General features: G+C 47.4%; 1 protein-coding gene across 1 annotated transcript in view; it reads left to right on the top strand.

The window, feature by feature from the left end:
- The window catches only part of ENPP7 (ectonucleotide pyrophosphatase/phosphodiesterase 7), a 51,626-nt gene extending 35,515 nt beyond the window's left edge, over nucleotides 1-16,111 (top strand). Inside the window, exons 4-6 of the mRNA XM_077251434.1 lie at nucleotides 2,494-2,731; nucleotides 12,371-12,513; nucleotides 15,797-16,111. Of these exons, the coding sequence (XP_077107549.1) occupies nucleotides 2,494-2,731; nucleotides 12,371-12,492 (360 nt within the window). The 3' untranslated portion in view covers nucleotides 12,493-12,513; nucleotides 15,797-16,111. The remainder of the gene's footprint in view (nucleotides 1-2,493; nucleotides 2,732-12,370; nucleotides 12,514-15,796) is intronic.
- The last annotated feature ends 9,691 nt before the right edge of the window (nucleotides 16,112-25,802 follow it).

Below are 25,802 nucleotides of genomic sequence, written 5' to 3'. Positions count from 1 at the left end.
ACAAGCCGTGACGTCACGGGAGGCTGGACACGCGCGCATTTTAAGCAAAGAACGCTGCCGGTTCCCTCGGTGAGGTCCAGGCATTTAAAATACTGAATGCCTAGAAGGACCTGAAAATTACATCACGGCTTGCTGTGATTGGTCGCGTCGCGGCCACATGGGCGGCACGCGACCAATCAGAAGCCGTGACGTCACGGAAGGAAGGAAAAGCGCGCATTTTAAGCAAAGAACGCTGCCGGTTCCCTCGGTGAGGTCCAGGCTGCGTCGGAGAGGTGAGTATAGCAATATTTTTTATTTTAATTCTTTATTTTACACATTAATGTTGTTTCGATACCGATACCCGATACCACAAAAGTATCGGATCTCGGTATCGGAATTCCGATACAGCAAATATCGGCCGATACTTGCGGTATCGGAATGCTCAACACTAGTGTCAACATGTCATGTAGGTCGTAATAATATCAATAAAAATGTCATCTTGCCCCACAAAAAATAAGCTCTCATGCTACCCCATCTACCGAAAAATCAATCGAAATATGAAATGTTACAGGTCTCGGAAAATGGCGAGACACAATTAAATAAAAATCTAATTTTTACAAATTTCCAATATTTTTTTCACAACTAAAATAATAACAAAACTGGACAAATTCAGTACTGATGAGGAGTAATCATACCGTCAGGTCATTTTTTACCACACAATGTATACCATAAAAACTATTTTCAAATTCAAGTTTCCCAAAAACAATGTCAGAATTGCATCTTCTGTGCATTTTCACCACACTTAAAATTATTTTTCTGTTTTCCAGTGCACTATGTGATAAAATAAATGGCATCATTGAAAAGTACAACTTTTAAACAAGCGTCACATGTGGACGAAAAACTAAAAAAAAGTTATGGCTCTTGGAAATAGGGTTGGAAAAAATGAAAATTACACAAAAGGAAATTGGCCATATTGGGAAGGGGTTAAAAGTAAAGGCTATTTACAGCATTAACCTTTTTTGCTTGTGCAACAATTTGTTAGTATCTTGATTGACTTCTTTTCAACCTGATAATAAAATCTAAAATATCATGTTTTGCCCCAATATATCGAAAATGTATGGCATGTCTTGTGCATCTGACATAAATTTTGAGAAGGAAATACTCCTTTAGTTATGTTCTCTTTTTGCACATTAATTTATCATATCCATATTTTGAAATAGTTTAAAGATTTGTTATAAACTCAATGTTTTATAACTGTATATTTGTCATGCCTGCGGCCGCTGCCGCCGCTACCTCCGCTGCAGCCGCGGCCTCCGCTCCTGGGTCCTCTGCCCTGCTCCCCACTCACTGCTCCAGGCGCCACGCTGTCACCGTTACCTCTGCTGCGGCCGCTGCCTCCGTTTCCAGGTCCTCTGCCTTGCTTCCCGCTCACCGCTCCAGGCGCTACGCTGATCCTCTATCCTGTCATTCCGCCGCCAGGGGGATCCAGCGTGGTGTTCTCTCGCCTTCCTCCTTCCGGTGAGTCTCAGCTCTATGCATGCGCCTTAGGTCGCGGGCGTGTGCTTCTCTGTCCTCTTAACCCTCTCTGCACCTTTCCAGAGGCGTTAGCACTCCAATCAGGTGTTAGCTCAGGGTTTATCAGGCGGCTCCTCCATGTTGTCGGCGCCTGATTACCATGTGCTTTCTGTACGCAGTTCTGTCCCTTTTCCTGTATACTGGTTCTGTCCTGTCAACCTGTTCGGTCCAGTCTTACTGTCCGGTTCTACCTTTTCCGTTTCACCCTGGTTCCTAGCCTGTGCTTCCATCCGAGTACCCTCTCTTGAGCCGTCCATCTTGGTGCCAGCTGTTGCGGTACTTGACTCCCTCGGGTCTGCCCCTAACAATGCCTGTATAGGGGTTGGCTCACCCTGGTCCGCTCGCTCGTGGCAGCTTCAGTGCCACGTCCCACAGGGTCCACTCTCGTAGCACGTCCCTTTTTAGACCTCACAATATTCATCACCTTCTACACCAGAATTACCAGAAACACAATGACCATCACAAACCTCTGCTTTTCCACAAACCTACTGTAGCTAATGTTTTCCTTTTTTCTTTAGCTTGATAGATTGTAAATTCATTTTGGCAGTTGTTCTAACTACTATCACACAGGGTATAAGAATGGGCTAAGAAGCCCGAGGGACTTTGGGTGCCATTGAATGATGGAGCTATCCTCGTGTAGAAAGAATCAATACCTATGTAATATGAACTTTAAGTAATAGTTTTGGATGCATATGAATTTTGTCAAAAAATGCTCTGTATATCTTCATATGAAATCAAAGACATATAGATGTACAGTGTGCCTCCATAAAATTACGAGGCTTTTTATCACAGGTACGATGTCATAGATACATCTCCTACTGATCAGTATTTTATAATTAGATCTAACAGCTATAGATTATTAATGATGGTAACAAAATATGAAATAATAATAGGAATATCTCCTGTGTATTCTAACTGTGGCTCACTTTTTATTTCAAGTATGCAAAGTTCCAATTTAATAATGGTGAACATGGCTTTGATAATAAAGAAATGGAAATGAAAACCATATTCAGAGCTGTAGGCCCATCATTCAAAAAAGGCCTGGTAGTGGAGCCTTTTGAAAGTGTGAACGTGTATGCACTAATGTGCGAGCTGTTGGGAATAACACCAGAGCCTCATGATGGAGACCTTGCAGTGACGAAGAACATGTTGCTTACCTACAACGATGATAATTCAGGTTAGTTTACATAGATGGATGTTCAGTAAGTTTTGAGGCACATGGGAGTACTGATATAAGGCAATGGTTGGACATAGAGGACGGGTCAAGAGTTGGCTTCTTGAGGATCGGTCCGATGGTTGCATGCTTAAAAAAGGAAGGAAGGACATAGTGGATAATAATCTACAGAATCATTTTACTTATCCTATATCATGAATTAATAGTAAGTAGTGTTGAGCGATACCTTCCGATATTGGAAAGTATCGGTATCGGAAAGTATCGGCCGATACCGGCAAAATATCGGATCTCTCCGATACCGATACCCGATACCAATGCAAGTCAATGGGACGAAAATATCGGAATTAAAATAAACCCTTTTTTTCCTTGTAGGTTCATTCTACATGAAGGAAAACAACTAAGAATAATGTAGGATGTATTGGGGGAGGTGGCGGAGACATTAAAGGCATAGAGGTTTAGCCCAATCAAATAGAATAGCAGGATTTTTATTTTTTTTTAAGATGTTCGGAGTTACAAAGATATTGACTATGTTAAGAATTTTTTTATTTTGTCAGATATTGATGTTTCACTACTTCCACGCCCTTCACCTTTTTTTTTAACTTCTCCCACACTTTATTCTTCATCATCATCAGCATCTTTGACATCAACTTCTTCTTCACCTTATTCATCTTCTTCTTCATCTTTTACCTATTATTTTTTTTTGTTACATTCTTCATATTCTTTTTATTCAACTATTATTCTTCTTCATATTCTACTTCTTCAACATATTCTTATTTGTGACAGGCATTCCTGTAGTTGTTATCTATAAAAGTTTGAAGATTACATCCTCCGTTCTGCCTGTCACAAAAGAGTTACATTTGTCCGCGTTCAGTTTGGCCTGCAGCATCAGGCTTTATCCAGGGGCACCACGAGGAGGAACGGACTCACCCCCATACACTGCTTAGTCTTCTTCTGCTTATAATTTAGATAATATCTTTTGCTCTGATATTTAGTGTTATGCTTAATGTTCTTCTGCTCTTTGTTCTGCAGCCTCTTGTTCTTCTGCTTCTCGGTCTTCCATGTCGTCGTCTCCAGGGTCGTCGTCTCCGGGGTCGTCGTCGTCGTCATCGGGGTGGTCTTCAGGGTCATCGTCTCCAGGGTTGTCGTCATCTCAGTGGTTGTCGTCTCTGGTGTCGTCGTCATCTTAGGGGTGGTCTTCCGGGTCGTCGTCTTTAGGGTCTTGAACTTGGAAATGTAGCAGAAGGTACAAGAAGGCTGAGAAAATGCTGAGAACCAGCTGATGGAACTGGAACTCGGATGGCTACCCGAAGGTCCAAGAGCCAATGGAACTACCGAGGACCAGCTGACGTTACTGGAACCCGGTAACTAAGCAGGAGGTACCCGTGCCAGAAACCACTACCAAGGACCACCTGACGTTGGTGGAACTCGGATACCCAGAAGGAGGCACCTAAGCCAAAGGCTCTGCCTGGAACCAGCTGACGGTACTGAAACCAGGATGGGGAGAAGAAGGTACAAGAGCAAAAGACACTGCCGAGAACCAGCTGACGGTACTGGAACCCGGATGGGTAGCCGAAGGTCCAAGAGCCAATGGAACTACCGAGGACCAGCTGACGTTACTGGAACCCGGTTACTAAGCAGGAGGTACCCATGCCAGAAAGCACTACCAAGGACCACCTGACGTTGGTGGAACTCGGATACCCAGAAGGAGGCACCTAAGCCAAAGGCTCTGCCCGGAACCAGCTGACGGTACTGGAACCAGGATGGGGAGCAGAAGGTACAAGAGTAAAAGACACTGCCGAGAACCAGCTGACAGTACTGGAACCCGGATGGGTAGCCGAAGGTCCAAGAGCCAATGGAACTACCGAGGACCAGCTGACGTTACTGGAACCCGGTTACTAAGCAGGAGGTACCGGTGCCTGAAAGCACTACCAAGGACCACCTGACGTTGGTGGAACTCAGATACCCAGAAGGAGGCACCTAAGCCAAAGGCTCTGCCCGGAACCAGCTGACGGTACTGGAACCAGTATGGGGAGCAGAAGGTACAAGAGCAAAAGACACTGCCGAGAACCAGCTGACGGTACTGGAACCCGGATGGGTAGCTGAAGGTCCAAGAGCCAATGGAACTACCGAGGACCAGCTGACGTTACTGGAACCCGGTTACTAAGCAGGAGGTACCCGTGCCAGAAAGCACTACCAAGGACCACCTGACGTTGGTGGAACTCGGATACCCAGAAGGAGGCACCTAAGCCAAAGGCTCTGCCCGGAACCAGCTGACGGTACTGGATCCAGGATGGGGAGCAGAAGGTACAAGAGTAAAAGACACTGCCGAGAACCAGCTGACAGTACTGGAACCCGGATGGGTAGCCGAAGGTCCAAGAGCCAATGGAACTACCGAGGACCAGCTGACATTACTGGAACCCGGTTACTAAGCAGGAGGTACCGGTGCCTGAAAGCACTACCAAGGACCACCTGACGTTGGTGGAACTCGGATACCCAGAGGGAGGCACCTAAGCCAAAGGCTCTACCCGGAACCAGCTGACGGTACTGGAACCATGATGGGGACCTATTCAAGATTGTCTTCCTAGAGCCCCAACTAGCAGTGTTGGAGCAAATGGTCAGCAGGAGGAGCAGAGTGTAGGCCGAAGCCTGCACTGGAGGCAGTTGTTGTGTCTGCGTGGCGTTTGCAGGACACAATGCCGGCTACACAGCAGGGGAACAGCTGGCATTACTGAACCCCACTGACACATTAGCTGGTGTTTTTCTCTGTGCAGCCAGCACTTCCGGGCACCAACTGGCGGTGTTAGAGCCCAGGGTCAGCAGGAGGAGCAGAGGAGCAGAGTGTAGGCCGAAGCCTGCACTGGCGGCAGCTTTGTGTCTACGCGGCGTTTGCAGGACACGTTGCCGGCTACACAGCGGGGGAACAGCTGGTGTTGCTGAACCCCACTGACACATTGGCGGGTGTTTTTCTCTGTGCAGCCAGCACTTCCGGGCACCAACTGGCGGTGTTAGAGCCCAGGGTCAGCAGGAGGAGCAGAGTGTAGGCCGAAGCCTGCACTGGCGGCAGCTTTGTGTCTGCGTGGCGTTTGCAGGACACGTTGCCGGCTACACAGCGGGGGAACAGCTGGAGTTGCTGAACCCCACTGACACAGTGGCAAGTGTTTTTCTCTGTGCAGCTAGCACTTCCAGGCACCAACTGGCGGTGTTGGAGCCCAGGGACAGCAGGAGGAGCAGAGTGTAGGCCGAAGCCTGCACTGGAGCAAGTTGAAAGGGAACCTTTAACCCCCCCCCAGGCGTTTGTTGCTGAAAGAGCCATCTTGTACAGCACTAATGTTGCAAAAGGAAAAGGTGGCACTGTTAATTATGCTCCTTGCAAACGCTGAACTAGACACTTATGAAATGTGTCCCCTCACATCGTAAAACTGTCCCGGAGGTGGGACTTTCCTTCGTAATGTGACGCAGCACAGCTGTCATTCCTACCCCCTTGGTGCCGTGTGCCGCCTCCTCAGCTTTGTTTGATTCTGTCCCGGAGTCTGCGCTGTTATGTTATCCCTTGGCCAGGCGCACTTAGCGCTGCCCATCTTCTGACATCATTTGGTGTCAGGCTGGCTGCGCCTGTGCGGCTGCGCCTGTGCAGCCGCGCTGCCCGATATCCCGCCTCATATTGTCGTCTAATGTAATCCCACTGCGGGCCTGGGATCCATGGGCATGCGCAGTGCATATCCTCGCCTCTCACTCCCCTCCCTCCGGCTTCTTCAGACTGTGCGGCGTCCCGGCCGTGGCATGCTGTCAGGGATCAGCTGACGACGCATAGTCTGAAGAAGGCGGAGGGAGATGAGTGAGAGCCTGAGGTGAAGATATGCACTGCGCATGGCCATGGATCCCAGGCCCGCAGTGTGATTAAATCAGAAGACACTGTGAGGCGGGATCTCGGCCAGCGCGGCCGCACAGGTGCAGCCAGCCTGACACCAAATGCCGTCAGAAGACGGGCAGCGCTAAGTGTGCCTGGCCAAGGGATAACATAACAGCGCAGGCTCCGGGACAGAATCAAACAACGCTGAGGAGGTGGCGCACAGCGCCAAGGGGGTAGGAATGACGGCTGTGCTGCATCACATTACAAAGGAAAGTCCCACCTCTGGGACGGTTTAACGGTGTGAGGAGACACATTTCATAAGTGTTAGGTTCAGCGTGTGCAAGGAGCACAACGAAAATAGGCACCTTTTCCTTGTGCAGCATTACTGCTGCAGAATGTGGCTCTTTCAGTAACAAAGGCCTGGGGGGGGCAGGTTCCCTTAAATTTTAGTTGTGCCAGCGTGGCGGGCGCATGACACGTTGCCGGATACACAGCAGGGGAGCAGCTGATGTTACTGAACCCCACTAACACATTGGCGAGGTGTTTGGCTCTGTGCAAACAGCACTTCCGGGCAGCAACCAGCAGTGTTGGAGCCCAGGGACACCAGGAGGAGCAGACTGTAGGCCGAAGCCTGCACTGGAGGCATGTAAATGTCAGTTAGTGTGCCAGAGTGGCGGTCGCATGACACGTTGCCGGATACACAGCAGGGGAGCAGCTGAACCTTACTGAACGTTACTGAACCCCAATAAGAGAGGAGCGACTGTAGACTGTGCGGACAGCACTTCCAGGCACCAACTGGCGGTGTTGGAGCCCAGGGACAGCAGGAGGAGCAGATTCGAGGTATTGCCGCACACACAGCTGGGGAACAGCTGATGTTACTGAACCCCAATAACAAGGCAGCAAGTGTTAACTGTGCGGACAGCACTTCCAGGCACCAACTGGTGGTGTTAGAGCCCAGGGACAGCAGGAGGAGCAGATTGGAGGTATTGCCACACACACAGCTGGGGAGCAGCTGACGTTACTGAACCCCAATAACAGAGGAGTGACTGTTGACTGTGCGGACAGCACTTCCAGGCACCAACTGGCAGTGTTAGAGCCCAAGGACAGCAGGAGGAGCAGATTGGAGGTATTGCCGCACACACAGCTGGGGAGCAGCTGACGTTACTGAACCCCAATAACAGAGAAGCGACTGTTGACTGTGCGGACAGCACTTCCAGGAACCAACTGGCGGTGTTAGAGCCCAGGGACAGCAGGAAGGCAGAATCGGCACTGCAGAGCTGCAATGCGCGATCTTGCCGTGCTGGAACGCCGCAAGTGAGCACACTCTAGGCGGACCTTGTGCAGCAGTGCATCAAGATCCGGATAGTCCCTCAAAAAAATCTGCACGACCAAGTTGAGCACATGTACCAGACATGGGATGTGAGTGAGGTTGCCGAGGCCCAGAGCTGCCACCAGATTTCGGCCATTGTCACATACTACCATGCCTGGCTGGTAGGGTTGAGCGAAACGGATCGTTCATTTTCAAAAGTCACCGACTTTTGGCAAAGTCGGGTTTCGTGAAACCCGACCCGACTCCAGCGTGGGATCGGCCACGTGGTCGGCGATCTTGGCGCCAAAGTCGCGTTTTGTATGACGCCTTCCCCGCCATTTTTTCAGCCAATTAAGGAGTGTGGGCAGCGTGATGACATAGGTTCCGGCCAGGTTTCTGCGGCGTCATAGAGCCATATTACCGTTTGGGCTGCAGTGATTTCCGCAGTCAAACACAACACATGCTTTGCACGGAGGAGAGAGAGAGAGAGAGAGAGAGAGAATCCACATTGACTTGCATTGGGTTTCGTGTTCCGGTCCGGAGCCCGACTTTACAGTAGAATCGGCCGATTTCATGCGATCCGACTTGCGAGAAGGTCGGGTTTCACAAAACCCAACTCGACCCTAAAAAAGCAAAAGACGCTCAACCCTACTGGCTGGAGATTCGCTGCCACAAACCACACATCGCTCTCCTGCTTGATGGCATTCCAGAGCTCCTGCGCTGTGTGGCTTCGATTCCCCAAAGAAATTAATTTCAAGACGGCCTGTTGATGTTTGGCCATGGCTGTGCTCATGTCGGTCGTAACAGGTAAACGTTCACGGGTCCATGTGGAGGTGGATTGTGACGGCTCCTGCAGCGATGATTCTGAGGAACTTGTGTATGAGGAGGAGTCAATGCGTACAGACTGGATTCCTGCAATCCTTGGAGTGGGCAGGACACGTCCTGCGCCACTCGCACGATCTGTACCCGGCTCAACAACATTAACCCAATGGGCAGTGAGGGAAAGGTATCGCCCCTGTCCATGGTGACTGGTCCACGCATCGGTGGTGAGGTGGACCTTGCTACTGACGGCGTTCAGTAGCACGTGTTTTATGTGTCCCTCCACATGCTTGTGCAGGGCAGGGACGGCTTGCCTGCTGAAATAAAAGCGGCTGGGCACATTGTACTGTGGGACTGCCAATGACATCAAGTCACGGAAGCTGTCAGTCTCCACCAGCCTGAATGACAGCATTTCCAGTGACAGAAGTTTGGCAATGCCTGCAGTCAGAGCCTGAGCTCATGGGTGGTTTGCCGAGAAAGGCCGCCTTTTCTCCCATGCCTGTACTACCGATGGCTGTAGACTGGGCTGGGAGTGTGAGGATGACTGGGAACGTTGTGCTGTGGGTGGAATTACAGTGGGTCTCTGGACAACAGTGCCAGAGGTTCTTCCATGGCGATCCTGGGAGGAAGCCGAACCAGCTGTGTGTGAGCTGGAGGAAGAGGCAACACGAGCTGAAGAGGTGGTAGCTTCCACTGTTGGTTGGCCTAGGTCTTCAGTGTGTTTTTGTAACTCCACCACGTGCTTGGTCCGCACGTTTCCACATGTTTGAGGTATTGAGGTTGCCGACATTTCTCCCTCTTTTGATTTTATGATGACACACCTTGCATTTGACAAAGCAAATGTCATCTGCAACTGTGTCAAAAAAGGACCAGGCACTGCAAGTCTTGGGAGCGCCCTTTTTGGCTTTTGGAAGAGACATGCTCCTAATGGGTGCCGAAGTGGAGGCTACAGGCTCCGACGTCTTCCCCCTCCCTCTCCCTCTTTGGCCCGTTCAGGGAATCTCTTCCTCAGAGCTGCTCCCACCACCTTCCTGTCCCTCACGCCACGATGGGTCAAGGACCTCATCATCTACACTACCCTCTGCCACCAACTGCTCCTCCTGGGTAGTCTCGGCAGCACAGCACGCACCAGAAAGTGGCACCTGAGTGTCGTCATCAGATGCGTACTGCGGTGTGGTGACCGGAGGCACTGGCCCACCCGCCTCTTCAGAGTCAGAGAGACAAAGCTGTTGCGCATCACTGCACACTGCCTCTTCTTCCATTTCTCCAATGCTGCTTGGCTGGCCCCCTGTTTCCAAGCCAAGAGATTCAGAGAACAGAAGTAGAGACGGCTCCTGTCCTGGGCTCTCTGACTGCCTGGGCAATTTGGCAGGTGGTGAAGAGACAGATGGGTGCTCTCCAGTGCTCTGTGCCTGAGAGGATGTGGCACTAATTGAAGTTGATGCGTTAGCTGCCATCCATCCGACAACGGCTTCAATTTGGTCTTCACGCAGCAGCGGTGTACGGCGCTCTCCGACAAAGCTGCGCATGAAGGACTGTTCCCTCCTGAAACTGGGTGATGATGAGTCACCGGTGCCCGCAGCAGGCACAGAATCCCCAGGTCCTCTCCCTGCTCCGCGCCCATGCCCACGTGCCTTACTCCCTGCCTTTTTCATCTTGGTTGACTGATAAAGATAAGCAGAAAAGTACTAAGGACTTAGGCTACGTTCACATTAGCCTTAAGCTAATGTGCGTCGGGTTTGCGTCGGCGACGCAGCGGCGACGCATGCGTCATGCGCCCCTATACTTAACATGGGGGACGCATGCGTTTTTTTTTGTTGCGTTGTGCGACACATGCGTCTTTTTTGCCGCAAGCGTCGGACCAAGAAAACGCAACAAGTTGCATTTTTCTTGCGTCCGATTTTCGGCAAAAACCGACGCATGCGTCGCAAAACGCAGCGTTTTTGCGTGCGTTTTGACGCGTTTTTGCGTGCTTTGTGCGTTGCGTCGCCGACGCAGCGGCGCACAATGCTAGTGTGAACGTAGCCTTAGTGTGCTTATTCCTGAACAGCTCCTAACAGGTATAAGAAACACTAATTTTCTAAAGTGTGGACTAGACTTTAATATGAGCTAATGTGGCCTACACAACTGTAAAGTGGTGTGTTTGGTGAACTTTATTATTTATTTATTTTTTTTGGCAGAACTGACTACAGGGCGAGCTGCACTCACACGGAGACCATGCAGACAGCCGTAAACGGCGCTGCAAGGCCCAAAAAAACTCCTCTAGGTTATCCTATGTAGTGTTTTTCCACAATTTAGCTGGATACGGGTGGAAAGCCACTAATAGGAATTATTTGAAAAAATGTGCAGCAGCCTGCACTATTTGCAAAAAAGGACAATGTATTTTATGGTATGAGGCAGTGACGCACCCTGAGCTGGATACAACCGGCTGTGGCTGCACACAGTAGACTACAGGGCGAGCTGCACTCACACGGAGACCGTGCAGACAGCCGTAAACGGCGCTGCAAGGCCCAAAAAAACCTCCTCTACGTTATCCTATGTAGTGTTTTTCCACAATTTAGCTGGATATGGGTGGAAAGCCACTAATAGGAATTATTTGAAAAAATGTGCAGCAGCCTGCAATATTTGCAAAAAAGGACTATGTATTTTACGGTATGAGGCAGTGATGCACCCTGAGCTGGATACAACCGGCTGTGGCTGCACACAGACTACAGGGCGAGCTGCACTCACACGGAGACCGTGCAGACAGCCGTAAACGGCGCTGCAAGGCCCAAAAAAACCTCCTCTACATTATCCTATGTAGTGTTTTTCCACAATTTAGATGGATACAGGTGGAAAGCCACTAATAGGAATTATTTGAAAAAATGTGCAGCAGCCTGCACTATTTGCAAAAAAGGACAATGGATAGAACAGTATGAGGCAGTGAACCACCCTGAGATGAATACAACCGGCTGTGGCTGCACACAGACTACAGAGTGGACTGCACTCACACACACACACACACACACACACACAGAGACCTTGCAGATCGCTGTGAAAACAGCGCTGCAAGGCAAAAGCAAGGTGAACACACAGCGGTTGCTAAATTAGCCTGGGAAAAGCACAATGAAGCAAATCGCTATCTCAACTGGCCCTCAGTCAGAACACAGAGTCCTATGCCTAACTGAATTCACAGCATAGTGAGCCAGAAAGGGCGGCAGCGTTTTTTATAGTGCATCATGACATCATTTCAGCAGCCAATCACAGCCTTGCCAGTAGTTACATGCCCACCATGCTGAACAGGATGTGCCCACACTTGTAATCATTCCTCATTGGCTGATTTCGTGCAGTTTGAATCCTGGGAACTTCCGATTCCGGTATCCGATATGCGGTAAGTATCGGAACTCGGTATCGGAATTCCGATACCGCAAATATCGGCCGATACCCGATACTTGCGGTATCGGAATGCTCAACACTAATAGTAAGTCAAACATATGCAGTATTTCACTTCCAGAATGATCCAAGGAACACGGAAGCGATGTTGAGAGGAGAGGAGGGGTATATAGTCTAGAAACAGGGCTTTTCTGTGTTGAAAACATTTAATAATTTCATGATAGTTATGACACAATTTCTATTACGTTATTTTGTAATTCATTTTATTCCCTTTGTTTTTTATTTGTTTTAGACTCTGTAGCAGATATGATATACCAGGCTACAATTGGACTTTCCGTTGTTGTTGGAATTCTTTTAATTGCTTTTGTCCTTACGGTAGTGATCATAGCTGTCAAAAGAAAAAGAAAATCATAACACTATGTGAGGATCAAGAGGGTAAGTATAAACCACATATACAGTAATTATAATATCTAAACTCTTCATTATGGTGTCCATGTGTGGGTGTGTGCAGTCTACATTTTAGATAACCATTTAAAGGGACTGGACAAACTGTAGAATATGAAATAGTCAGAGAGAGAGAGCTTCCTTGGATAATATTTCCAGATAAGTGGAGAAATACCCTAGTAGACACAATAAGAAAGGTTGTGAACTCTTTCAACTGGCATTTCTAAAAGGTATACAATGAATATCTGCTTGTGGAGGCACCTCAGAGCTGGATGCAGATACAGGATAGACCCACACAGAAAAAAAGGACTAGGATGATGTGTTATGCACGTTGATGGCAAGGTTGATCCTTATAGCCAAATTGTGAATTACATTATTCTGGGTATCTCTCATGTGAGAGTTTATCCTCCATTTTAAGACATTTCCATGATTAGAAAAATAAGGCTGCTTTTTTCCAAAAACTGCACCACAGCTGTGCACAGTTTTTGTATTTGGCATTGCTGTAGGAAAGGGAAGCATAAGAGATAAAATTCTTCAATGATGTGCTGCTTCCAGGCCTGAACAAAACCCTGAGGTACTTTCAAAGGAGAAAAGTTGAACGAGGGACAGAATTTGGCAGTACTCTAGGTCAGGTGACAGTGATGAAGCCAGCCTTGGATCTAAAATACCAGCGCGCCAAAACGGCAGGAAATTTGGCACCAAGTGAAGTAGTAGGTGCTCCTGGTGTAGCTCCAGTGGCCAAGATAGGAGGCTGCAGCCACATGTATCTGCAAAGCCAAGAATCAGACGAAGATGGTCAAATCAGAACTACACCAGTCAAGGTTCAGACTTCACTCATCGACGGTCAAGCACTGAAGACCCAAACGACGCCAGTCAAGGTTCCCAACTCAGATGGTGCCGGTTAACAGTCAAGGACCAGCCCCCATCAATAAGGACCAAGGAGACTATTGTCAGTGGTCAAGAACTGAAGAGTCACCGAGGATAGTCAGCTGGAGACTCAGGCCTGGGACGATGATCGATGGATATGTGTGAGACGGGCCGTCACTTTCAACATGGACTTACGTTATCGTGCATGGGCAGGGGGGAGGCTGTAGGCCAGACAGGGTCCAGATGACTTGGTTAGGAAAATGTGTGGCTAATGAGACAGGACAGTAGCTTTTGTCAGGGCCCAGAAAGCCGCGGACGTTCCTATGGACTGCTCCTGCCGAATAAGATGTTTACCCCCCTCCCAACTAGACCCAGGTTTTACTGTAAATTCTCAGCTTATCCTGAGGTTCTTTCTTGTACATTAAACAACATATTACAGTCTGAATAATTGTTTTTCCAATAATTCTGTGAATATTTTCCTTTAATGTGATTTGCCTTTAACAATAATCTTTTCCTGATAAAATCCTGTTGCGTGAATAGAGTAACTTGTTATTTCTGCCTGGTGTCTCCCCTGTTGCATTCAGTCTACCTGCTTACTTTGCAGCTAAGCCATATTCATTTTAAAATACCTGATAAAAACCATTGACAGAAACAACATATTTGAAGAAAAACATGGACAACCCAATTAACTCTGTTTAGGTTTGTCCTGGCTCTTAATGGCCAATGATTAATGATATGGTCAGTTCAAGTTATCTAATGAGCTGAATGTTGCTGGTCACACATGCCCAGCCACTCTGCCCACAGCCAAGTCTCTGTATACACTATACGCTGCAGAATAGTAGCCAATAAAAATAACTTTCTGCCATGGCTGCTATTTATATTGACCGCTCTGAATTGGACTTGCAGATCTCAGCTCAGTAGATGCACCTGCACACTGCTTTGCCATATAAATAATCAGAGGTGCCATTATTTGTAAGAAAATATTGTAATTCTTCATGGGATCACTTTTAACAGCATAGAAATTGCAAATAATATTTATTGTTATAATCTGTACATTGGATGCATTATACAATGGTGGGTCAACCCCATTTTAAACAACAGTTATTTAGTTCATTTATATGAATTATTTGGTTCATTCTATGGTTAGTACAAGTTTAAAGGTGTTGAACCAAGTGTAGAAGTTACCCCCTATCTATCCTATACAGGAGAGCAAAAGGAATACAAACACAAGATACCTATTAGCCCAGCATATGCCTAAAGGCCCCGTCTCACATAGCGAGATCGCTAGCGAGATCGCTGCTGAGTCACTAGTTTTGTGACGCAACAGCGACCTCAGTAGCGATCTCGCTATGTGTGACACGTACCAGCGATCAGGCCCCTGCTGTGAGATCGCTGGTCGTGTCGGAATGGCCTGGACCTTTTTTTGGTCGTTGAGGTCCCGCTGACATCGCTGAATCGGTGTGTGTGACACCGATCCAGCGATGTCTTCACTGGTAACCAGGGTAAACATCGGGTTACTAAGCGCAGGGCCGCGCTTAGTAACCCGATGTTTACCCTGGTTACCAGCGTAAATGTAAAAAAAAAAAAAACAGTACATACTCACCATCTGATGTCCGTCAGGTCCCTTGCCGTCTGCTTCCTGCTCTGACTGACTGCCGGCCGGAAAGTGAGAGCAGATCACAGCAGTGACGTCACCGCTGCGCTCTGCTCTCACTGTACGGCGGCTCAGTCAGAGCAGGAAGCAGACGGCAAGGGACACCGAAAGGCGAGTATGTACTGTTTGTTTTTTTTGGTAACCAGGGTAAACATCGGGTTACTAAGCGCGGCCCTGCGCTTAGTAACCCGATGTTTACCCTGGTTACCCGGGTGCTGCAGGGGGACTTCGGCATCGTTGAAGACAGTTTCAACGATGCCGAAGTCGTTCCCCTGATCGTTGGTCGCTGGAGAGAGCTGACTGTGTGACAGCTCCCCAGCGACCACACAACGACTTACCAACGATCACGGCCAGGTCGTATCGCTGGTCGTGATCGTTGGTAAATCGCTATGTGAGACGGGGCCTTAAGGGACGCTTCACATGGTCATTGATTATCTTATGCGAGAGAATCGGCGGGTTATGCTAATGTCACTTTGATCAAGCTCTGTCTGAGTTTGAGACTAGTGTCATTTGAGTGTATTCTGATTGTCTTGCGTGTGAGCAAGCCCTAATGGACACTCTTTTGGCAAATGTCGGGTGCATGGAGACATATACAGTAGATACTTATAGCATTTTTTGCTGGAAGCCTTCTGAATGCATACACCAAACTTAATGTATAAATGCAATGTGAACAGACCCTCACAAACATTTTTGACTGAACTTCCTTCTTTTCCAGGGTAATGCAAAATATTAATTGTTTTTATTCTCTGACAGAATATTCATTTACCTTTGTATGAAGACCATGGATGAGAAACATTACATTTCTACTGGGGATAACAGTAACTGTATTTTTTTACACTTACAAGATGTCTCATCTAATATGTCTCTGTGACTGTTGAAGACCCTGTTACCAAGACAAATCATACAATTCAGCAACAGACTACAGTAATAATCTTGGAATAACTAACTTAAACATGTGGAGCTAATTTAAAAAATATAAAATGTATGATCCATGTGACATCGTTTGACTGCATACCATTAATAAAATATTTTATGATAAAAATATCAATAAAAATATTTGTCCTTTAATTAGGAAATTGACAATTTTTACATAAATTTAGCACATCCATACATCCAGAAGAAATGTAAGTGCACTGCCTGCCTACAACACTTACAACTCATTAGCATACAATTAAAACTATGGATTTCTCTAAAACAGCAAAATGGAAAAGGTAAGGATATAATCAGAATTAACACCTTCACGACCTTGGACATATCCATACACTCAGGTTAGTAAGTGCTTACCTATTACATATGGATACGTCCTATCCTTAATGTGGCTCCGAGACCGCAGTCACAGTGATTGCAATAAGGTGCCTGCTGATTCTCACATTCGTCACGGTGGGTTGGTGATACCACAACGCAACTATGACTGCAGTGGTTGGCTGTTCAATTCTGAACAGCCAATCACAGCGATTTCAGTGCTTCAGCAAATTAAATAGCCTGAAACACTGATGTCCAGCCTATTATGAGTGCTGCAACAGCACCGATCATAGGCTGGTGCTAGGTAACGCCAAAGTCACCAGCCCCAGCACTGATTGATGCGAATGGACAATGACACTGATTGCACAAATCACTGTGCAGAAATGCCATCTGAACTCTAAGTGACCACTCTGCACTTCCTCATTTTTGCCTCGAGATGTGTGCAGAGCAGTTACTTAGTTGTTTTCCTGGGACCTGTGGTGCCACAGGCAAATTTTGCCTCTGCCATCACTGCTTTTGGTGCTGTTGAGGCTCCTGTAAGAAGATGGTCCTGATCTGTTCTTTTTCCCTAGCTTTTTCCTAATCCACCCCAACCCTCCTCTCCCCCTTTTCCACATCTCCCTATCCTCTTTTCCACTCCACTTCTCCTGCTGAGCGCTGATCAGTACTTGAACACTCTATTATTGTCAGGGTTTTCTTGTTTGTGAGTCCTGCAACGGTCAAGCACTGATCGATTGGGAGAGGAAAGTATTTCAACTTGGCAAGTGCTGTGATCCTGAGCAAGCAGGGGGGGCCCACTCGATCGTAGGAAGGTGCAAATGAAAGTGCAGGTTCCTTCATCAGGTGGGGGGGCACACTCGTTGGCGACGTCACTGGCACAGGGCCCCTGATAGTACGGCTGTGTGTTTGACGGCGGGTGTCGCCTCCCACTGGTAGAGACACTTTTGCGTACTATGAGGGGCCCTGTGCCAGTGATGTCACCAATGAGTATGCCCCCCCACCTGATGAAGGAACCTGCACTTTCATATGCACCTTCCTCTTTGTCCCCGTGTAAGGTGGTATAGTATGCTGAAAGGGGAACCTGACTTTCAGCAGGGTCAGATTCTGGCAGTGTAGAGTGCAAGGGGAAAGTAGTGGTCTGGGTCAATGTACCAGCAGACTCATCTAGCAGTGGCTGGGCAATGGGCAGGATGAGGAGGAAACACATTCAGTAGGCCCAAATAATAAAGTGGGCTAAATGCAGTTCAAATGTGGTCACAGGACTAAACAGGCGGCATTGCTTTGTTCAGTGGAGGAAAACTGTAATGAGTGGCAGACACAGATATATGCCCAAATAATAAAGTAGGCTAAATGCAGTTCAAATGTGGTAACAGGACTAAACAGGCGGCATTGCTTTGTTCAGTAGAGGAAAACTGTAATGAGTGGCAGACACAGTAAGTAGGCCTAAATAATAAAGTAGGGTAAATGCAGTTCAAAATTGGTAACAGGACTAAACAGGCGGCATTGCTTTGTTCAGTGGAGTAAAACTGTAATGAGTGGCAGACACAGTTAGTAGGCCCAAAAAATAAAGTAGTCTAAATGCAGTTCAAAATTGGTAACGGGACTAAACAGGCGGCATTGCTTTGTTCAGTGGAGGAAAACTGTAATGAGTGGCAGACACAGATATAGGCCCAAATAGTAAAGTAGGGTAAATGCAGTTCAAATGTGGTAACAGGACTAAACAGGCGGCATTGCTTTGTTCAGTGGAGGACAACTGTAATGAGTGGCAGGCACAGTTAGTAGGCCCAGAAAATAAAGTAGGCTAAATGCAGGTCAAAATTGGTAATGGGGCTAAACAGGAGGCAATGCTTTGTTCAGTGGAGGAAAACTGTAACGAGCGGCAGACACAGATATAGGCCCAAATAATAAAGTAGGCTAAATGCAGTTCAAATGTGATAACAGGACTAAACAGGCGGCATTGCTTTGTTCAGTGGAGGAAAACTGTAATGAGTAGCAGACACAGATATAGGCCCAAATAATAAAGTAGGCTAAATGCAGTTCAAATGTGGTAACAGGACTAAACAGGCGGCATTGCTTTGTTCAGTAGAGGAAAACTGTAATGAGTGGCAGACACAGTAAGTAGGCCTAAATAATAAAGTAGGGTAAATGCAGTTCAAAATTGGTAACAGGACTAAACAGGCGGCATTGCTTTGTTCAGTGGAGTAAAACTGTAATGAGTGGCAGACACAGTTAGTAGGCCCAAAAAATAAAGTAGTCTAAATGCAGTTCAAAATTGGTAACGGGACTAAACAGGCGGCATTGCTTTGTTCAGTGGAGGAAAACTGTAATGAGTGGCAGACACAGATATAGGCCCAAATAGTAAAGTAGGGTAAATGCAGTTCAAATGTGGTAACAGGACTAAACAGGCGGCATTGCTTTGTTCAGTGGAGGACAACTGTAATGAGTGGCAGGCACAGTTAGTAGGCCCAGAAAATAAAGTAGGCTAAATGCAGGTCAAAATTGGTAATGGGGCTAAACAGGAGGCAATGCTTTGTTCAGTGGAGGAAAACTGTAACGAGCGGCAGACACAGATATAGGCCCAAATAATAAAGTAGGCTAAATGCAGTTCAAATGTGATAACAGGACTAAACAGGCGGCATTGCTTTGTTCAGTGGAGGAAAACTGTAATGAGTAGCAGACACAGATATAGGCCCAAATAATAAAGTAGGCTAAATGCAGTTCAAATGTGGTAACAGGACTAAACAGGCGGCATTGCATTGTTCAGTGGAGGAAAACTGTAATAAGTGGCAGACACAGTAGGCCCAAATAATAAAGTAGGCTAAATGCAGTTCAAATGTGGTAACAGGACTAAACAGGCGGCATTGCTTTGTTCAGTGGAGGAAAACTGTAATGAGTGGCGGACACGGTTAGTAGGCCTAAATAATAAAGTGGGCTAAATGCAGATCAAAATTGGTACCAGGACTAAACATGCAGCATTGCTTTGTTCAGTGGAGGAAAACTGTAATGAGTGGCAGACACAGTTAGTAGGCCCAAATAACAAAGTAGGCTAAATGCAGTTCAAATGTGGCAACAGGACTAAAGAGGCAGCATTGCTTTGTTCAGTGGAGGAAAACTGTAATGAGTGGCAGACACAGGTAGTAGGCCCAAAAAATAAAGTAGGCTAAATACAATTCAAAATTGGTTACGGGACTAAACAGGCGGCATTGCTTTGTTCAGTGGAGGAAAACTATAATGAGTGGCAGACACAGTAGTAGGCCCAAAAAATAAAGTAGGCTAAATGCAGTTCAAAATTGTAACAGGACTAAGCAGGCGGCATTGCTTTGTTCAGTGGAGGAAAGCTGTAATAAGTGGCAGACACAGATATAGGCCCAAATAATAAGGTAGGCTAAATGCAGTTCAAATGTGGTAACATGACTAAACAGGCAGCATTGCTTTGTTCAGTGGAGTAAAACTGTAATGAGTGGCAGACACAAATATAGGCCCAAATAATAAAGTAGGCTAAATGCAGTTCAAATGTGGTAACAGGACTAAACAAGTGGCATTGCTTTGTTCAGTGGAGGAAAACTGTAATGAGTGGCAGACACAGTTAGTAGGCCCAAATAATAAAGTAGGCTAAATGCAGTTCAAATGTGGTAACAGGACAAAAAAAGGCGGCATTGCTTTGTTCAGTGGAGGAAAACTGTATTGAGTGGCAGACACAGTTAGTAGGCCCAAATAATAAAGTAGGCTAAATGCAGTTCAAATGTGGTAACAGGACTAAACAGGCGGCATTGCTTTGTTCAGTGGAGGAAAACTCTAATGAGTGGCAGACACAGTTAGTGGGCCCAAAAAATAAAGTAGGCTAAATGCAGTTCAAATGTGGTAACAGGACTAAACAAGCGGCATTGCTTTGTTCAGTGGAGGAAAACTCTAATGATTGGCAGACACAGTTAATAGGCCCAAATAATAAAGTAGGCTAAATGCAGTTCAAATGTGGTAACAGGACTAAACAGGCGGCATTGCTTTGTTCAGTGGAGGAAAACTGTAATGAGTGGCAGACACAGTTAGTAGGCCTAAATAATTAGGTAGGCTAAATGCAGTTCAAAATTGGTAACAGGACTAAACAGGCGGCATTGGTTTGTTCAGTGGAGGAAAACTGTGATGAGTGGCAGACACAGTTAGTAGGCCCAAATTAAAGTAAGCTAAATGCAGTTCAAAATTGGTAACAGGACAAAACAGGCGGCATTGCTTTGTTCAGTGAAGGAAAGCTGTAATGAGTGGCAGACACAGTTAGTAGGCCCAAATAATAAAGTGGGATAAGTGTCTGCCAAAAAATTGTTTATAAATAAACAGGTGGCATAGCTAGGTACAGGGGTGGGCTCCTCTGCTGAGTAGCAGACAGTGGTAGTAGGCGCAAAGTATTAACTGGTCTAAATGGAGGCCAGGGCCCCTGTATATTTTAACTGTCATCTATCATTTCAACAAATTTGTATTGCAGTGCCATTGAAGGATTTAACAGCACAGACTACACAGTGGTGGAGCAGGGAGAGGTAAGTATTGCAAGTGGTAGAGCACTGTTCGAGCTGGGGGGGGAACACTCTCTCGTGGGTGGCGGTACTGGCACAGGGCCCCTCATATTACAACGGTGTGTCTGACTTTGGTTGTGTACCACCACCGTCAGAGACACTTCATTGTACTATGAGGGACCCTGTGTCAGTGCTGTTGCCCAAGAGTGGGCCCACCCACCTGTCCAGGCAAACGGCATTCGCACGGGTGCTTGCGCCAGGTGGTGACTACGGCCCTGTGGGTGGAGTCAGCCCATTTAGGGAGGTATAAAAATGGCCTATGGTGGACATTCAGCAGCTGCAAATGGAGGAATTGGAGAAGTCAGTAAGAGGAGGCCAAAAGCAAGACATTTTTCAGGCAAGCTACGTATCAGCAGGGGAAGGTGGGGCAAAATAATTTGAAATCCATGATTGGTTCATTTTAATGAAGGTTAGATCATCAACATTTTTGGTAGCCAGACGTGTCCTTTTTTCGGTCAGTATTGAACCAGCAGCACTGAAGACTCTTTCTGATAGCACACATGCAGCAGGGCAAGCGAGCTCCTGTAATGCATATTCTGCCAATTCAGGCCAGGTGTCTATTTTAGATGCCCAGTAATCAAAGGGGAATGACCTGTGAGGGAGAACATCGATAAGGGAGGAAAAGTAGTTCGTAACCATACTGGACAAATGCTGTCTTCTGTCACTTTCAATCGATGCAGCAGTACCTGTCGTGTCAGCGGTCATTGCGAAATCACTCCACAACCTGGTCATAAAACCCCTCTGTCCAATGCCACTTCGGATTTGTGCACCTCTAACACCTCTGCCATGTTGCCCCCTACGGCTCTTGTGAGAACCATCACCGTCGCTGTGTGCTGGGAATGCCTGAACCAAACGGTCTACAAGAGTTGCTTGTTTGGTAGCCAATATTTGCTCAAGGTTCTCATGTGGCATGATATTTTATAATTTTCCTTTATATCATGGATCCAGGAGGCAGGCCAACCAGTAATCGTCATCGGTCATCATTTTGATAATGCGGGGGTCCCTTTTTAGGATACGCAAGGCATACTCAGCCATGTGGGCCAATGTTCCAGGTGTCAATTGACAGCTTGTGCTGGGTTGAGGAGCACTTTCTTGCAAATCAACATCACTTGTGTCCCGCAAAAACCCTGTACCTGACCTTGCAACTCCACCAGTTTCTATTGCCCCCTGAGAAGCATCCATTTCCCATAAATATTCATCCCCATCATCCTCCTTCTCCTCTTCGTCCATCACCTTGTCCAGGAGAGTTCCCTGAGCAGACAATGGCTGACTGTCATCAAGGCTTCCCTCCTCTTCGGCTGCAGACGCCTGCTCCTTAAACTTTGCATCAGCAGACGCATTAGTGGGATGCTCATGCTTATGATGGCGTCGTCTGCACTTACCAGCCATGTGCATTCCTCAAAACACTGAAGGACTTGACAGATGTCTTGTAGCTTCGACCACTGCACACCAGACAACTCCATGTCTGCCATCCAAGTGCCTGCCCGTGTATGTGTATCCTCCCACAAGTTAATTACAGCACGCCTCTGTTCGCACAGCCTCTGAACCATGTGCAGTGTGGAGTTCCACCTTGTTGCAACGTAGATTATTAGGCGGTGCTGGGGAAGATTCAGCGATCGCTGATGGTTCAGCCTACGGCTGGAGTGTACGGGCGACTGGCGGATGTGCGAGCAAAGTCTTCGCACCTTCAGGAGCAGGGCTGGTAACCCCGGATAATTTTTGAGGAAGCACTGCACCACCAGGTTCAAGGTGTGAGCCAGGCAAGGTATGTGTTTCCGTTCTGAAAGGGCTATGGCAGCCATAAAATTCCTTCCGTTATCACTGACTACCTTGCCTGCCTCAAGATGTACACTGCCCAGCCATGACTCAGTTTGTTGCTGCATGTACTACTACTAAGGTAGGCTTACAGTGAGGGAAGCAATGTAGCGTTGCTGACTACCTTCATTCTGAGCAGGTGCACCAATGGTACGTGACGTTTGGTAGTAGTCCAGGCTTGCAAGTGCATGCTGGTTAAATGTCTAAGCATGCACGTTGTATTTAAATTTTGAAGATTCTTCCCTCTGCTAAAGGTCTTTGAGCATTTCTTACAGATAGCTTTTGTCTGATCATTTTGATCTTGGTTAAAAAATTGCCACACTACACTCTTCCTACTATGGAATACCTTTTCAGGCATTGCACGCTGTGCTACTTTCACCGGAGGGCCACGCTGTTTTAAAACTGTTTTTGTTTTTGACACACGTTTTTGGCCTGATACGGGCTTGCCAGATGACAGCTGTTGCGATGTAGATGGCTGCTGAGGATCATCCTCCTCTGCTTCTGAGCTACTGGCAGCTGCACCCTCTTCCCCCAATGGCTGCCAATCTGGGTCAACAACTGGGTCATCTATCACCTCCTCTTCAATGTCATGTGCACCTTCCTCTGTGTCACCTTGTAAGGTGCTATAGCGTTCGGGACGGGGCACCATAGTCTCATCAGGGTCAGATTCTGGCTCAGTACACTGCAAGGGCAATGTAGTGATCTGAGTCAATGGAACAGCATAATAATCTAGCTGTGGCTGTGCATCAGTGCACTCCATGTCCGATTCATCTTGTAATGGGCAGTTAACAATTTCCCTTTCTAACCCAGGCACGGTATGTGTAAAGAGCTCCATGGAGTAACCTGTAGTGTCACCTGACGTATCCTTCACTTTTGGTTTGAGTGAAGGACACAAGGAAATGTCTTGTTCCTGACCGGGAGCATCCACTGACGACTCGCTGCTTTTATATTTGGAACTTTCTGAAGAGGGGGCGAAAGAGCTAGAGGCTGAGTCAGCAAGGAAAGTCAAAACTTTTTCCTGCTGCTCCGGCTTTAAAAGCTGTTTTCCTACTCTCAGATAAGGGAGCCTTCGAGGCCTTGTGTAGCCAGAAAATGACGCTGGATCAACACCTCCAGCCGCCTTAGGTGCTATTGCGCTTTTGCCTCTCCCACCAGATGCACCTGGAGCGCCCCAAGATGCAGGGCCGCGGGGTACTCGGGACCGGGCCTCTCTGTCGCAGATCTGGGGTTGTCACGGTGGCTAGACCCGGTCCGTGACCCTGCTAAGGGGCGTCCAATGAAAGATGTGATGATGGTGCGTGGTGCAGGTCGCGATGAATAACGAGGACACAGGGTTGCAGTCTCTTTACCTCTTTACTGAAGGCTTCAGGATCCTCAATCCAGAGTACTGCTAACAGGGCTGGCTGAGACCGGCCAGTCCGAAGGCACATTCAGAGTTCCCTTTGCAGGTGGAAATCAGTGCCTACCTTCTAGCACCTGTGTGTTGTAGTACCTCCCTGCTGAGCACCACGGGATAGTCCTCACAACTGTTGTGTCTGTTTCTGATGTTCTTCTTTCTCACAACTCTTATCTATTCTGATGTTCTTTCTCCGTCCCCCAGATGATATGGATAGGACGCACCCATATGATGGGTAGGCCTTGAGTTCTTCCGGGACCCTAGCGTCGCCCCTCTCCCACAATTGCCCCCTATGTCTGCTTAGGTGATTTAGGTGAGACAGCCAACCTAAAATTAACTGTCCTGCCGCTGTTTGAAGTATTGCTTGGAGCCTAATACTTCCCCGGCGTCCCGGCCACCGGCTACGTGCCTCAGTAGGATGTTGCCTCGATCTTACGGCACGACTCCTACTGGCTTTATCTCCTTTTTGCTGCGATCTCGTTTCTCACTTCTCCACGATAAACCTCGCTTCTTTTCCTTTCTTAGGATGCCACCGCATTCGAGTGCAGGCGCGGCTCCGTAACGTTCTGTTCTGTTCGCTAGGCCACTGTCAGGATCCCACCCCTGACAGAGACCCCCTGAATCTTCCCCCACAACACCCTCTGCCACAGGATGTTGCCTGGTTCCAACCCAGTCAGCTTCTGACTAACTTCCTATCCAGCCCCCAGTTTTACCAGATTGTGAGGAGTGGCCTAATGCATAGAATCCCCCTGGTGGGCAGAATGTGAAGTGTAAAGTGTGACTGTGATACCTGGTCAGGTGAACTCCTTAAGTGCCATCAGACGTACCATCACTCCCCTTAGCGGCGGAGAGTCAGTACTGCAAAGACCAGGACTCTGGGGCGCTGCACACCACCACCACCACCATCAGTACCAGCTGGCAACCACCGCCCCCGGGCTTTTCCACCAGACTTCCTCATTGTAACGGGGTCTTCCGTGCTGGAGTACCTCTTTAGTACCACCCCGTGTTTCAGTAGATCCACTCTGCTTTAGCTGGAGTCTGAATGAAGGACGCTGGCTGGAATTCCTTGATTACATGGGCGCATATAAAATATCACTGCTTCTCCACGTATTTCCATTATGACCACACTTTACTCACAGGACACAGAATATATATCACACAGGTCCAGAGGGCAGGCCTATTGAAAAGCGGCAGGCCAGACATACATTACAATAGCCGCAGGTGGCTTGAGCCTGCCGATATTTACTGTGGGAATTACAAAGGTGGGAGAGGTCAGAAGGGAGATATCTTGTCCCCTCTGCCCAGGGATGCAGCCTGTGGGCTGATGCATTAGGGACATGCCTCTCACATGGAAACTATTATACATACATTTAACTGCACAACATAATCTGGGTGCTGAGGGGTTCCGTAACACTCATTTTTTGGAAAATGTAACCAAAATAACAACCGTTATATGGTACTGTAAAACAAGGTAGAAGGTGTATATAAACGTGTTGAGAATTTAAATCTCCCTTTTTTTGGGGAGACTGAACCAAAACTCAGGCCCTGTGCATAAGACAACACAATGTAAGTGGCAGAAAGTGGCTGGCTGATGTTCGACAAACTAACAGGACTGAAGTATATCCACTTTGTGAGAATTTGAATCTCACTTTTTTGGGGGGAGACAGAACCAAAACTCAGGCCCAGTGTATAAAACAACACAATGTACGTGGCAGAAAGTGGATGGCTGATATACGACAAA

The sequence above is a fragment of the Ranitomeya variabilis genome, chromosome 4 (assembly GCF_051348905.1).
Source record: "Ranitomeya variabilis isolate aRanVar5 chromosome 4, aRanVar5.hap1, whole genome shotgun sequence".
Classification (NCBI taxonomy): domain Eukaryota; kingdom Metazoa; phylum Chordata; class Amphibia; order Anura; family Dendrobatidae; genus Ranitomeya; species Ranitomeya variabilis.
Note: the sequence above shows the minus strand (reverse complement) of the source record. Positions and strands in the feature narration are given on the sequence as shown.